Here is a 15,410-nt window from a genome sequence, read left to right on the forward strand (position 1 = left end):
GACACCACATGATGGTTTCTTAATAGACCATTACAGATGAATGTTTCTAGCCAAATAAGTTGGTTATTAATACCTTGATTTTATCGAAATCCACTTTGGTGTCTGGAGATGTTATATTTTTCTAAATGCCACATTCTTTCCATTGTTTTACAGATACAACTTGTTAGAGACAATAATTGGTCAGGTTGGAGTGGTCCTTTCCTGGTTTAGGGATTGGGATGATGTTGGATTCGAGCCAGTGTTTTGGAAGGTTGTTAGACCACCATATATCATTAATTATCTGCAGGACAATGTTGAGGGAGGTATCTGGCAGGCGTTTTAAAAATTGATAATGTATCTCGTCTGATCCAGTGGCTGTATCTTTACTTGTATGTATCGAGTTCTATTATTGTGAATAAAGTGTTATAGTATTCCTTGTTATTGGATGTAAAGTTGAGTTTTTCCTTTTCTGGATTATTTTTATATTTAGGGGAGTAGTGATTGGATGACGAGTTTTGCCTGAATTTATTTGCAATTTGCTATTTCTCCTTTGTCTATATTTCCTCCTCCATCTGGTGTGCATATATGTTCTATAGGTGTTCCAATTTCCCCCCCCCCCAGTTATTTTGTTGCATAAGGGTGTTATTTTATTATTAGAAAGTCTAGAGTGATAGTCTTAGGAGAGATTAGAGTCTTAGGAGTGTTCATGTTGTAAGAGATGGAGACATTAACAAATATATATAAAGAGAGAGACAGTTGTACATTTTTATAAACACAAAGTTCATATTAATACACTTTGAGAGGCGATTTAATATATAGATAGATAGACCGAGCATTTATGCTTTTGACAGTTCTGTATGAAACGGGAGTGTTTATATAACATTTATAGTTCGACACACATACTTTCTAACACATTTTTTTTAGATGAGGATTTTATCAAAGGTTCTTATAACATAAATGGACAATACCTTTTCTGTTGAATTACAACACGAAGACGCATGCTATGAAAACATGATCATTTATTTCTTCCATATGACCGGTCAATAGCTTTGCATCCAAGAATTCAAAGTTTCTTTACATCTTCTTTTAAAACCCTCTCGCTTCCAGACGGTGCCAAGATTCGGTCTGAACCTCTCTGCTTCCCTGGTCGGACTGATCTAACTCCCCTGATTCCTCGACTCCCTCTCTCTAACTTCAAACTCTTTCCTACATTGAGAAATCACATGTATGTCTGGTAAACGTGACTATAATTCACGTTTTATCAACATGTGCGATTTGCACGTTTTTGAAACCATTTCTGATGACCAGGAAATTTCCCATTTTCCTTGTTGTTTTACAAAGGAATTTAACCTACTTATCTAATTCATATAACCCATATTTTATTATTCATTCTACTTAACAATGTGCATAGTTTCCACCCAAATTTGTATTTATTAAACATTTTAACAGAATCAACAATTTAAGTAGACATTCCATTTAAAACCTATTGTTCTTTAAAACTTCTCTACAGGGTTCGATTCCTGTTTTATCTGATATTATTTTCATTTAACTAATTCTCTTTTCTTTTTTTTTTTCATGTAACAATTTTTCTTATTTCCCAGGATTTTTTTTTGATGGCGTATTGTTTAGTTTGAAAATATAATTTTGCCAGGTTTAGCACGCTTTTGCTTGTTGGTATTTTTGGAGGTTGGTTTTTGTAGGATGTTGTTTGAAGGACGTTAGCATTTTTGGTAATCTCCAAAAATACCGTTAGGGCTTACAACATGGCCGCCAGAAGAGTCACGTGATCCGGTTGATCCAAAACATGAATCGTGCAAATGGAAAACGCAGCCTTGAAGGCAAACTTTGACAAACAATCACAATTTGTTTGTATTTAATTTTTTGTTGATATAATGTTGTTATAAAAATAGGCAAACTTTGAGAAACAATCTTAGGTTGTTTTTAGTTAAAACAGTGTTTATAAAAAGTATTTTATTCAGAACAAACAAGTGGTCGACTAGGTGTATCAGAATTTTAGGCGGAATTTTTGACACCCCCAACAAAAAACTGCGAATAAAATATATAAAACTCGTAATTTCTGTTTTTAAACTGTGATTGTTTCTCAACAAAAAATTAAATGACCGTTCTAAATAAATTATTTATTATTATGATATTGAAAAACTGTTTTTGTACTTAATTATTATGCTTGTTTGTCAAAGTTTGCTTTAAATTTGCGTTTTCCGGTTTCGTAATACGGCGATTCATGTTTTGGATCAACCGGATCACGTGACTCTTCTGGCGGCCATGTTGTAAGCCCTAACAGTATTTTTGGAGATTACCGCATTTTTTACCTGTTGGTTATTGCCTCTTTGCAATCTGTTGTGAACCATCTTGATGACACCTTTGCTTGAATTTAGTGTCTTGTGTGGGTAAAGTTTAATGGTTTTGTTATCAAAAAGTTTCCATTTTAGCAGTTTCTGTCTGCTTTTTATTTTCTATTTGTATTAATATTGTGCCATTGTTAAGTGTTTATAGGTTTTATATTTTTGATTTTAAATGGGGAAGTTATAGTTATTGGTTGTTTGCTAGTGGATTCCATTACTAAGTATGTTGGAAAGTTTGTGTTGGTTGACATTGGATCAGTGTCAGAGTTTGAGCTAGAAAGGTTAGAGACTTTGGAGTGATTTATTTTTTTGACACTTGCATGGATACATATTAGGTATATTTATTTCATCTCTCCTGCTCCCCATATGTGGAGCCCTTTGCGGGAGGTGTTGAGGGGAAACCCCTTTCACCTCAACACTACAGGAGGGGGTATACTCCGCTTGTTGGTGAACCCAAGCACCCGTGGTACTTCTATTTTTACTAACAATTCATTTAATAGCCTCCTTTCTAGTAGCAATACACATGAAAAAATTGAAATAGCTTAAAATATTTCAATATTGGTATCTATAGAAAGTGCCTGATGAGCTTAGAAAGAATCTTTTTTAATTTTTTAAATCCAATTAAAATTAAGGAAGTTATGACTATTTTTGTGCCTCACACGTTTGGATATTTTTCCCCTCTTTAAGACCATATGCGTTTTGTCACATTTTTTACACTACTTTTTCAATGAAATTGTTATATCTTTGTTAAAACAGAAGATTAAGCAATGAAATTTACCATGTAAGTGTATTTTTGTGCTAGGAATTAGAATATGCGACTGAAATTCTCCAAAAATTAATAGTTTCCAAATAATCTGCAGTAAATGCATATAAATATGCTGCAATTCCTTAAAAATGCCATCTATCCATTAAAAGAAAAGAAGTTAAAGAACTCAAAGCTGAATTTTAATGCATTATATGTACAAATAACTGAAATCGAAATCTAGGACTGTTTAAAAATGAATATATTGCAATATTTCTTTGGTATTATTGTAGATTAATACCTTTCGTTAACCCCCCCCCCCATCTGACCACCTCTCCAAAATATGTGATTTTTTTACCTTTGTAGGTAATTACATGTGAATACCTTAAAAAACTTTAATGAAAGATAAACAAGTATTATTTTAGAATTTAATGTAAAATGATTCCTTATTTTGAGCCATTCTAGCGTTTTAGGGCAGTTAACCCTAAAATCTTACCGAAAATGGCATTTTATGATGTTAACATTTTTATCACTTTATTTGCTTAAAACTCTTAAAATATATAATGTACATTATTATTTATTAATTTATTTGAAAGTATATTCAATTTCGAACAAAACGATGGTATTATGAGGACATAAGATGCTTTGGTTTTTAAAATATGACGCTTTTAGCAGAACCCCCCTAAAATCCGTAATTATCCAAAGCATTTTTATCGTCTGTGTGTATTGCTATTTTTAGAAGAAATGTTGGTCTCTCAGCCATGTTAAGTCCATTGTCCAACAAGAAGATTGACCCTTGAGCCACCGCTTGCTAAATCCCTCTGTTGAGGGTGTATTTATGGTTGTGTTTGTTAGATTTAGAGTTTGGCGTGACCTGTCGATTGATCGGCGTGGGCCTCTCTGACCGCCAATCTGACCGAGGTAAGGACTAAAGTGATGTGTTAGGAAGAAGAGGAGCTCATTTCCGTCCTCCGCGTCCCTCAACCACCAGGATTCTGTTCCAAGGTGTTACAGGTCGCCACCCACGGCTTACAGGTGGCCCCATTGAGGGACTTTTACTATCTGCAGGGGGGATGGGGGAGAGAAAGGAGAAAAGTTACTAGCTCCGTAGACATTTTTTGTATTCTTTCAAACAACCAACATGCCTGAGGACGGTCGAAAGACAATAAGACCGAAACGTTGCATAAATGAAACTCAAGATGAGAACAATAGTCTAATTAATATAAACAATCAGTCCTCATCTAAAACATTCAGAACTTTAACATACACGTCTGTTTTTTCTTTTGTTATAAGACAAATATACTCTCAGAGATATATATGTACATGCACATATACCCGTAATTTTTTTTTTTTTGTTTTTTTACAGTGATCACCACTTATCAAGGCCCGGAAGCCACTCAGGGATAATGGTTATTACAAGTAGATTACGTTAGTGTGGAGATTTGATGAAGTATTTACTTAAGGGGGCGGTTCATTAGGAATTTGTTAATGTTGGACTTGAAGACATCCAGGTTGTAGTCCGGTGGGAAGCAGACAGACGGAACAGAGTTCCACAGGCGTGCAGTTCTAAGAAAGAAACTTTGTTCATGGAATCCACGTTTTGATTTAGGCACAGATATAGAGTGGGGGAAATTTTTCACAGTGGATTCAGCTAGACGGGTGTTTTTCGTGAAAGATTGGCAAGGGGGGACCAAAGATTGGAGTTCAGACGAGCACCTGCCATGGAAATAACGATAAAACAAGGATAGGCTCGCAAAACGCCCAATAATACACTGGAACAGACGCCTAACGAAAACTAACACCCAATGGGACACGGAAACTAACATCTCACAAATTAATTTGGATATGAAAAGTCTAAGAGATGAAGATGTTCTTACGTGGAAGCGAATCCTCAGGTTTTGAATTTGATGTATTAACATTTGTCACATTCGAATCCTTTAGTTTGCGCTTATCATTCCCATCAGCTTCATTCGGTACTGTGTAAAACAAAAGTAAAAGAATTATAAATGCGTTGCGTGGTATTGTAACATATTTATTCAGCTTAAACACTGTCTATATATTTTAACACTAACATACACATTGTATTAAATACAGTCACAATGGAACAAAAAAAAAAAAAAAAAAAGTAAACTTAACGTAAAGCTTGAACAGTTATATTTTAAAACTAAGGCACATATTGTATCTAAGACAGTTGTAATAGAAAAAAAAAAAAAAAAACTAATTTGAATCATTTTTTTGTTTAGTTTTTACAAATGGCATTTTTTTTTTTTTTTTTTTTTTTACTCAATTTTCACCCCAAACAAGGCACAGTTCCACTTTGAAGCAGGGGGCTACTATTAGGGACTTAATTAGTAGGGGCATTATGAAGGGAGATGAGTAGAAAGATGTTTGTTCACATTACACTTGAACTTCTGCATATCAGTACAGTTGGGAAAGCAGAATCCTGGAAGGGAGTTCCAAAGACCTGCAGTTCTGGGGAAGAAACTATTGGAGTAAAAGTCTTTCTTGCACCTAGGGATCTCTATTGTAAAGGGATGAGACTTACTAGCTTGTCGGGTTTGTCGGGGGTAGTTACATCGAGGAGGTACAAGTGTTTGCAGTTCGTCATAGCATTCCCCATTAAAGTATTTATAGAACAGGCAGAGGGATGCAACATCTCGTCGATGGGACAGAGGCTGAAGCCTAGATGACAGTTCAGGACCTATCATCTGTAGTGATATGCAAATTAAGTATAATTTACATATGAGCAGATAGCTTATATTCATAAACTGATACCAACTAGAACAGTTTGGTTGTTGAACCGTTACTTAGCGTTATACATGACATATCAATGGAGTCGCCGATAGGATACTCCAGTCCTTTAAGACGCAGAATACATAGATATGTGGAGTTGTTGCTTCGCTGCTAATGCGAGATGCAAAAAGTTGAAAGACAACAAAAACAGAAGGGGAAAATGAAACCACCGATTTGTTCATGGCTAACCCGACTGGTGATTGCAGAAAGGACCAAGTTTATGGCAATGAAGCAGGAAGCCGATGAACCGATAGTAAAATATTTACACCGGCAAAGAAGTGAATACTGTGACTTTGAAAAACTAGAAACAGAAGAAGACCTAACACAACTAAGATTAATTGAAGGTATGTATAATTTGGCACATAGATATAAACTAATGGAACAGTTACAACTTACAAACATGCCCTTGAATAGGTGTCCAGAATTTATACAACAGCAGGAATTAATGCATACCTACAACCAAAATAAAAATAATTCCTACGAAAAAAAAAAAAAAAAAAAAAAAAAAAAAAAAATGGATGGAACATATACTGTGGAAAAATTTATGAAATTAAAGAAAAACGCCCAGCGTTTGGAAAAACATGTTCAAAGTGTTTAAAAAGGAATGACTTCAAAGAAGTATGTAAAACGAAAAATGGAAAGAATAGAGGATGAAAATAGACAAATTAAATAAATAGACAAATTTCTAATGTAAAGGATAACATACAAAATACTGGATCTAAGAATGGAGATACAAAAATAAAAATGAAAATCAACAATTGTGTTGTTGAGATGCAAATAGTGAAGTGACTATAATATACAGAAATTTGTGGGAAAAAATGGGAAAAGCATTAAAAAAAAAAAAAAAAAAAAAGCAACGCACAATTACATCAGTTTGATGGCTTCATTATAGCAATTATGGGTTACTTTGAAGGTTCACTAAAACTAAAGGAAAAATATGAAGTAGTACCCATTATAGTTACAAATTGCCGAAAAACGCATGGATGATATATTAAAAATAAATTCAACTAAGTTGATTAAGGAGATAGAAATGAAAAAAAAAATTAGGAAAATTAAAAAAAAAATTATGAAGCTAGCCTGAAATTAAAAGAAAATGTTCCCCCCCTCCTACTACGAAGCGAGAAAAGTACCAGTGCATTTATTACCGTTAGTAGTAACTAAGTTGCGAAAGTTAATAAAAGCAGACTTATTAGAAACTGCCACACCAGGAGGAAGTAAATAAGCATCACCCACTGTGGTATTAAAAAAAGACGGTGACTTGAGAATTTATGGAGATTATAAAATGGGGGTGAACAATGAAGTTTGCGTTGACTCGTACCTTATTCCGAATGTGGAAGTAGCTCTACATAAACTTGCCGGAATGAAAGTATTTCCGGAGATGGACCTAAAATCAGCTTACCAAATTCCCATAGATGAAAATTTTAAAGTGACAACCATAAACACACCTATAGGCCTGTTAAGGTGGAAAAGGATGCCGTTATGGCATAAAAACGGCAAGTGCAATTTTTCAAAAAGCTATTGAAAAAGTAATAAGAAATGTTGAAAATATCATCATTATATTATTATCAAGATGATACATGTGTTGGAGATTTAAATGAAGATGATTTAAAGAAAAAAACTAAAAATATACTGAACCGGCTAAGAGACGCTGGCATGACGGTAAATACAAAAAAGTGTGTAACCAACAGTAATGAAATATCATTTTTGAGTTACTTAATATCAAAGGAAGGGATTTCTCCAGATAAACTACAAATAGAAAAAATTCTAAAAGTGGCTACACCAAAAACTGAGTTGGAGTCCTTAAGTTTGGTAAATTTTTATAGAAAATATGTACCAAAATATAACGAGTTGACAGAACCATTTACGAAGTTAAGGAAAAAAACATGCGGAATTCATTTGGTTAGAACACCAACAGAAAGCCTTTGAAAACTTAAAGATTCCAGCGAAAAAGCCAATAGTACAAATTTTTGACCCTAAGGACATAACTAACTACTGATGAACATTCTGTATCCGGTATTTTGTCAGAAAAGTGTCATTAGTAATGTACTTATCGAGGAGATTAACAACGACTGAACACAATTATTCTAATATAAAAAAGGAGGCACTAGCCATAGTGCGGACAACGGACAAAGCAAAACAGTTTTTGATGGGAAAAAATTGTTGAAAAGTGATCACAGATCACTGAAATTTATTTTCAACCCAAGAAAAGAACTACCGAAAGTTACGTCCAGAATATTACGTTGAGCGATTAGACTGATGGCGTTTGACATTGAGTATGTTAAAGGGAATATGATACCGCACGTTAATACCATATCTAGTTTGAGTGTTTATAGAGAAGATAAGGACAAAAATGATAAGGAATTTGAAGACACATTCCTTCACCTTGTAGAAACCGATGTAATATCTGTAGATAAAATGGCTACTGAAACTACAAATGACTCGGTGTTAAACAGAATAGCGTTGAGGAGAAAAGAATCGCTCAGGAAATTGTTCAATGGCTGAAAGACCATTCAAAGAAAGACATAAAATGACTATAGAAAATTCCACATCTGGGCTGGAGCTTCAAAAAACAGTCTATCCTGCCTTGACAAAGTACAAAATAGACTTCGTGGCTTAGTGGGGGATGCTCTCTTCTCTTCCCTACAACCTCTCTCCCACAGAAGAGACGTTGCGAGCCTGTCTTTGTTTTATCGTTATTTCCATGGCAAGTGCTCGTCCGAACTCCAATCTCTGGTCACCCCCCCCCTCGCCAATCCTTCATGATAAATACCCGTCTAGCTAAAACCACTGTCAGTAATTTTCCCCGCTCTTTATCTGTGCCTAAATCAAAACGTAGATTCCATGAACATAGCTTTTTTTTTCTGAGAAGTGCACGCCTGCGGAATTCTCTTCCGTTTGCCTGTTTCCCACCCGACTACAACTTGGATGTCTTCAAGTCCAACATAAACAAATTCCTGATTAATCGCCCCCTTAAGTAAGACACTTTATCAAATCTCCAATACCAACTATTATGATATTATCCCATTAATTATTGTACACAAAATTAACCTTATCCCTGAATGGCTTTCGGACTCTGATAAGTAATATGTAATGGAGAATTGGTAGTTACCCCAGAAACACAGAGGAGACAGGTCATAAAAAATGTACACAATGACGTACATTGTGGAGTGGCAGCTATAAAAGAAGATAAAACTTGGAAGCATGGTGGCCAGGGTACTCATGAGACGTAGAAGATTATGTAAAAAGATGCAAAAAATGCACAGAACTCAGGAATTTCAAGCAAAAGAAAATACATATGTGGCCCCGAGAAGTAGAACCATGGAGCAGAGTACACATGAATCATGCCTATGTCAATGGGATAGGACTATAATTAATTTTAGTAGACACATATTCAGGGTGGCATGAAGTGGTGAGAGTACCTGATAAAAAAAAAGTACCACCGTAAAACAAATATTAAGAGTAATATTTTCGAGAAATGGATACCGAGAACATTTGTGATTAAACGCACCAGAATTTGCAGATGCTGATTTGCATGAATGGCTAAGAAAATAGGATGCAGATCTTACAAGACCCCTCCCTACCACCCTCAAAGTAACGGGATAGCAGAAAGGGTGGTCCACATGGTAAAGAAGGGCATAAAAGCATGCGTGCAACAGAAGGAGAAAATCAATGCTTTCCTACCAAGATTATTACTAAGTTATAGACCAATTCCGCATGCAGGCAGGCCAGAAAGTCTATCTGCCTTAATGGGCAGACAATAAAGGTCCCCTTTGACTATGTCATATGCCACAAATCAAAAGATGTGGTACAAAAGAAATAGGAATACGCAAGTCGAGACAGCAGAATTTATTATGCAGAAAAGACATAATACTGCAATATTAAATAAAGAAAATGGGAACAGTGTTCTAGCTAATGCTGACCACATAAGATCCCAAGGAGAACAATCGGATGAGGAAATGCCTTCAGAGCTGCCCATTATTGACGTAACAGAAGAGTTAATGCAAAATGAGACTGCAGAGGAAGAAGTAGAGAGGGATGAGTTAGAAGAGAAAGAAATAAAATTGAGACGAGTCAGAAGAAGATCCAAATATGCAGGAGGAACAGTTTGATTATAGGGTCATTCCATGTCAATTCACCAGGCGATTAAACCCACTGACACAGAATTACTTGAAATTTGGCACAAATATTCCCCTTCATAAGTTAGGAAAGTTTGCCAAATTATTTGGTCCAAAACCTTACCGTTCAGATTTTAGGGGGGGGGGTAAAATTTGCATATTTTGCTTCTAAATTTCTAGGACCATGCCAATCCAAACGTTACTATCATACCTGCAACAAAAATATTCTGAAACAACAAATTTCATTAGTTTTTCTTCAACCCCAATAGAGAAGTCATATCAATTCATAGTTTTCATGTCTATTTTATCTGTCGAGTGGAATAAATTGATGAAAACTTCTTGTCCCTGGAACTGTGGATGCATTTTCAAATCTAATAGTGAGACTTCTCCTTGCTTCCTCAACTTCCCCCCTTTTCAATCAAAATGAATTTGATTCCTTCAATTACAGATTTACAGTATTCAAACATGGTTTCTGTTGAAAGGATTGGAATTTGGTCTTCGTAGACTTTCTTTTGCTACCTTTTCACTGTCCCACCTATGCCATCACATGGTTGTTTCCCACGACGAGTTGCAAAGAAGTTCCATTTTGCATCAAGTCCAAAATCTTTTTGATGGTTGCGCAAATTGGCAAAGTTCTTATAATTCTTGTTGGTTGGTTTTGTTTTACGGCATATCAAACCTTTTCGGGTTATTTAATGCCGAATCCAAAGATTTTGAAGAAAAATTTTTTTAATAGAATATATTTGTTGTTTTCACGTTGGTTTCTATTTAACCCATAGTTGGGACCCTAACAGGTACTACCACTCCGGGTCAGAGTGGACCTGGGAGCAATGGTAATTAAAGGGTGACTCCACACTCCCCAAAGCCCACAAGCTGGGGCCTCACCACTGGATATAGTTTAAGGTCATATCCAGGACCCTTGTAATTCTTGTATTATGCTGCACAACCATCTGTAGAATATTCAATACTTTTCTGATTTGGCAAATTAGCCTTGATCACCTCAATGTTTTTCTGTACCATGTAAACAAATGCCACAATCTAGATATTTAAAGCAAAAAAAAAAAAAAAAAAAGATATCAGTGATATCAAAGTTTTATTTCTTGGGTATATTGTCACTCCATATAATACAAAAACATTGACTTTGCATTGTGTTTTCAAGCTTAAAATAGAGTACCACTGGTTGTCAAGTACATTGAGGTACTCCATTGAAAACTCTGGATCTCATCTTGAACAACAAATTTGTAATTTTCAGCAATATACCCAAGAAATAAAACTTCGCTATCATTGATATCTTTTTTTTTTTTTTTGCGTTAAATATGTAGATTGTAATTTAGCCAAGTAAGACTGAGGTGCTAATTCATTTAATTGCAAAATAACTAAATCCACATAAGCTTGACAGGATTCCTTGTGAGTTATTAAAGTTGATCTGTCACTTGTTGTCCATTGGGTTGGTTGGTTAGTTGTTTTACGGCATATCAAACCTTTTCGGGTTATTTAATGCCGAATCCAAAGATTTTGAAGAAAAAATTTTTAATAGAATATTTTTTTTTTCAAGTCGGTTTCTATTTAACCCATAGTTGGAACTCTAACAGGTACTACCACTACGGGTCAGAGTGGGCCTGGGAGCAATGGTAATTAAAGGGTGGCTCCACACTCCCCAAAGCCCACAAGCTGGGGCCTCACCACTGGATATAGTTTAAGGTCATATCCAGGACCTGTCCATTAGGAGAACTCAATAGAGTTTTCATTACCAATACATTCTTCAAGGGTGTCATAAAGAAATTTTTCCAGCTTCTGTAATGATTTAGAACAATTTTGGCACCTATGAATCATACGCTGTCTATTACTTGTATTGCAGACAATATATTTCAAGAGATCTTGATACGGTACATCTAGTGGTTCCAGTAATAGTTTGATGTTTTGGTGGATAGTGCATACACATACAGCATGTGTACCTGCATTACCAGCAAGGACACCTCATTTTGGTCCAAGACTACAAAATTTTGAAAACCCTAAAGATACTGTCGGATTCTGTTCCTTGAATACTCTGAAGAGCTCATTTAGGTTGCACAATATGAGTCTCTTCTGTTGATGTAAATTACGTTTAATACTAACAGTCTTTCCTTCCTGGCATCAATCGAGTGTACTCCTCATGTTGATAAAATGCTTGCAGTAACTGTGCACTATCAACAGGCAAAGACTTGCCTCTTTTTGTTCTAGCACAGCTAAAATACCACTTTTCAAACACAATTTGCAAGCATTGCGTACAATGTGTTCTGAAACACGAAATACATTTTTGTGTGATCAATCGGTAGGGGCAAGTGTCAAGATCTGTATTTTCGTTTTAGTGAATTCCACAGTCTTTACTTTTTCTGCAAGAACCTCTATCATTTTATCAAAGCACTTAGCTTTATCTAAAATCTTATTTTTTAATTTTAAAGGTTCATCACATAACTCAGTCAATGTTTAATGACCTACTGATTGCAGAACAAAGTTTTCTCTTACCTAAACGAGCCTTTCCAGAGTCATGAAGCACTTTTGTTTTCATTGGAGAAATTCTAATAGCAGAGAAACATTCACTGATATTTGTCTTCTGTTTCTGTTGAAGTACTTGCATCCAGCTCTTGCATTTCCTCATACACACTTGTGTTTTTCATCAAGAAGTTTGCTGATTCGTATTCGGCAATTACGACAGAGTTTCTTGCCTGGGATAAGTAACAATTTAGCCTTTGCTTTATCTGCCAACTTCAAAGAAATTGCTTCTAATTGCCTTTAATTTGCTTATGATTTTTAAATGGATTTCAACAACTCTTTTCAAGCCACTCATACTTAGTTAACAAGGTCTGCTTGTGATGGTCAGAGATAGTCTGTATTTTATCCTCATCAAGTCCTGTCCTAAGCTATAGATCCATTGCATCCGAATGATCCACTGAAATTAATCCAACCTGTTTATCATGGAATAAATTAGTAATTGTTTCAACTGTTAGCTCAGTACAAATAAACAATTCATCTTTATCTGAAAAAAAAAAAAAAAAAAAAAAATTACTTCAATTATTCTGTGAGCTAGTAAAAAATCATAGTAGGAAAATGCCACCTTTTTCTTTGAATTCTGAGTGCCACAGACAAGTTCAAGTCTGGGTCAAAAGGAGGGTCATTAAGAGTTCACGGTTGGCCTAATTTAAAATTTATGACAATTATTACCTACCAGAGTTCTAATGTTTAAACAATAGTTTAGAAAAAATTTAGTGTAGCTTCATACTTAATGTTTTAAACTATTGGAAAATACATTTTATTATAATTTTCTTCTAAACAAACAAAAAAAAAGGTTTTAGTTTAATGGAAATAACTTTTTGAAAAGTTGTAAAAAAAAAAAAAAAAAAAAAAAAAAAAAAAAAAATGTTTAATGCTAACTACAAAAACTCTAAAGTGCTGATCCTAATGCAGGAGTCAATGTTTATCACTTGTCAAAGACAATCTATCTGTACCATACAAAATGCAATATCTGCAAAATATATGTAAATTATTTTCTTTTTAAATTAACAAAGACTATCTTATTAAATAGTTTAAGAAATTACTTAGCACAATATGAACATTTGAGGAGTTTAGGAGCATTAGGATGATTATCAATCTTTCACTGAATTACCGTGCGTAGGAAAAAAGATAAACTTCGCAGGGCCATATCTTCTAAAGTAGGCTAGAAACCATCACAAATCTTTTTTTGAGAACTTAAGCAGTTATAGTAGATGCTATAAGAAAAATATGATGAAAATTGAAGAGGACATATTTTCTCTAGACTGACCGTAACCTACATAGGTAAAAGATTGATGGTTTAAGGGACATGCTTTTGGGTGAGCAAAATTTTATTTTCTACCAGATATGGGGTTAAAATAAATATTCGGATTCTACAGTCCTTAAATGCCCATCCTACCAAATTTCAAAAATATTGAATGTGTGGAAGTATTTTTTTTTAAATTTTATAAAACACTGAAACTCTGTGACGTTTTGCGGCATAAATTTATAAGCAAAATATGCAAATTTTACACACACCCTAAAATCCGAACGGTAAGGTGTGGACCAAATAATTTGGCAAATTTTCCTAAGTCATGAAGGGGAATATTTGTGCCAAATTTCAAGTAATTCAGTGTCAGTGGGTGCAGATTTCAGCTTTTTGCTGGTGTTTTGACATGGAATGACCCTATAGAGAAAGACGTGATAGATCCAGATCTCCACAGTAAAGGAGATAAAGGAAGATGTTCAGGACACACGAAAAGAAGTAAAACAAGTACTACCGGCATAAAGCCCTTCTGTTATAGGGAGATGCAGTGATGTTCAAATTAAGTATAATTTACATATGAGCAGATAGCTCATATTTATAAACTGACACCAACTAGAACAGGTTGGTTGTTGAACGTTTATACACGATATATCAGCATCTATTACCGTTACTTTCCGCGCTACTAAAACGCAGCAGGACATCGAAACAAACACCCAGCGATACACCAAAGCTAACACTCAGCGATACACCAAAACTAACACCTCACAAATTAATTTTGAAATTAATAGGTGTAAGAGATGAAGATATTCTTACGTTTAGACGAATTCCCACTAGTATCATTTGATTTGGACTTGTTCCCATCAGTGCCAATCGTATCTGTAAAACATAAGTAAAATGATTGTTAATGCGTCATATAATTTTGTAACATAGTTGTTAAGTGTTATACTGTAACATAGTTGTTAAGTGTTATATACAGTATAACACTTATATTAACACTTGTTATACTGTAACATAAGTGTTAAGCTTCAACAGTGTTACATTTTAACACAATGTTTGGAGGTGTGTGTTGAGCAAAAAAAAAAAAAGAAATGGTAGTAGGCAGACAGGTTCCAACCCGTATCGCGAAGGAGGAAAAGAAAATGTAAAAAAAAAATGATGTCTTTGCCGTTGCGCCCATTGACCGGAAGTGGCATAGGTTTAAATTAAGATTCCGACATCACAACTTCCTCGGAGAGCATGTCGGAAAGTCTGATATTTGATGATGAAACAGACTCAGAAGATGGTCATGTGGCTGGAGTAGAAGACACCTGTGCTCTTGAAGTGCATACTTCTGAAGAGGCTCCACAATTGCGAAGAAGCACCCGACAAAGACAACCACCGCCGTGATGTAGCCTATGTAATCATCAGATATCACAAGGACGGGGGTTAACTGAACAACACTGAGGTCACAAAATAATATGCATAAGAACCACCATCATTTGAACCTGGAATCCACCCAGTACATAGAAAATGAGGGAAGAAGAAAAAAAGGAAAAAAAAAAAAAAGAAAAAGTGACACCTTTGTTTAAGACTAAACAATCAAAAAGAGATTACTTTCGATGACTTTTTTGGCGAAAAAAAAGCAACCCCTCCCTGTAGAAAAG

The 15,410-nt window shown here is 35.0% G+C and overlaps 1 protein-coding gene across 6 annotated transcripts in view; it reads right to left on the bottom strand.

The window, feature by feature from the left end:
* The window catches only part of LOC145266326 (uncharacterized), a 74,222-nt gene that overhangs the window by 25,690 nt on the left and 33,122 nt on the right, over window positions 1–15,410 (bottom strand). For 3 of the 6 annotated variants that reach the window (XM_080121907.1, XM_080121910.1, XM_080121908.1), the window contains 2 exons: window positions 14,581–14,643; window positions 4,962–5,060 (listed from right to left, as the gene is read on the bottom strand). In XM_080121907.1, the coding sequence (XP_079978033.1) occupies window positions 4,962–5,060; window positions 14,581–14,643 (162 nt within the window). The remainder of the gene's footprint in view (window positions 1–4,961; window positions 5,061–14,580; window positions 14,644–15,410) is intronic. The other 3 variants (XM_080121909.1, XM_080121912.1, XM_080121911.1) reach the window with 1 other exon arrangement.

The sequence above is a fragment of the Euprymna scolopes genome, chromosome 41 (assembly GCF_053919585.1).
Source record: "Euprymna scolopes isolate OS-2025 chromosome 41, ASM5391958v1, whole genome shotgun sequence".
NCBI classification, from domain to species: Eukaryota; Metazoa; Mollusca; class Cephalopoda; order Sepiida; family Sepiolidae; genus Euprymna; species Euprymna scolopes.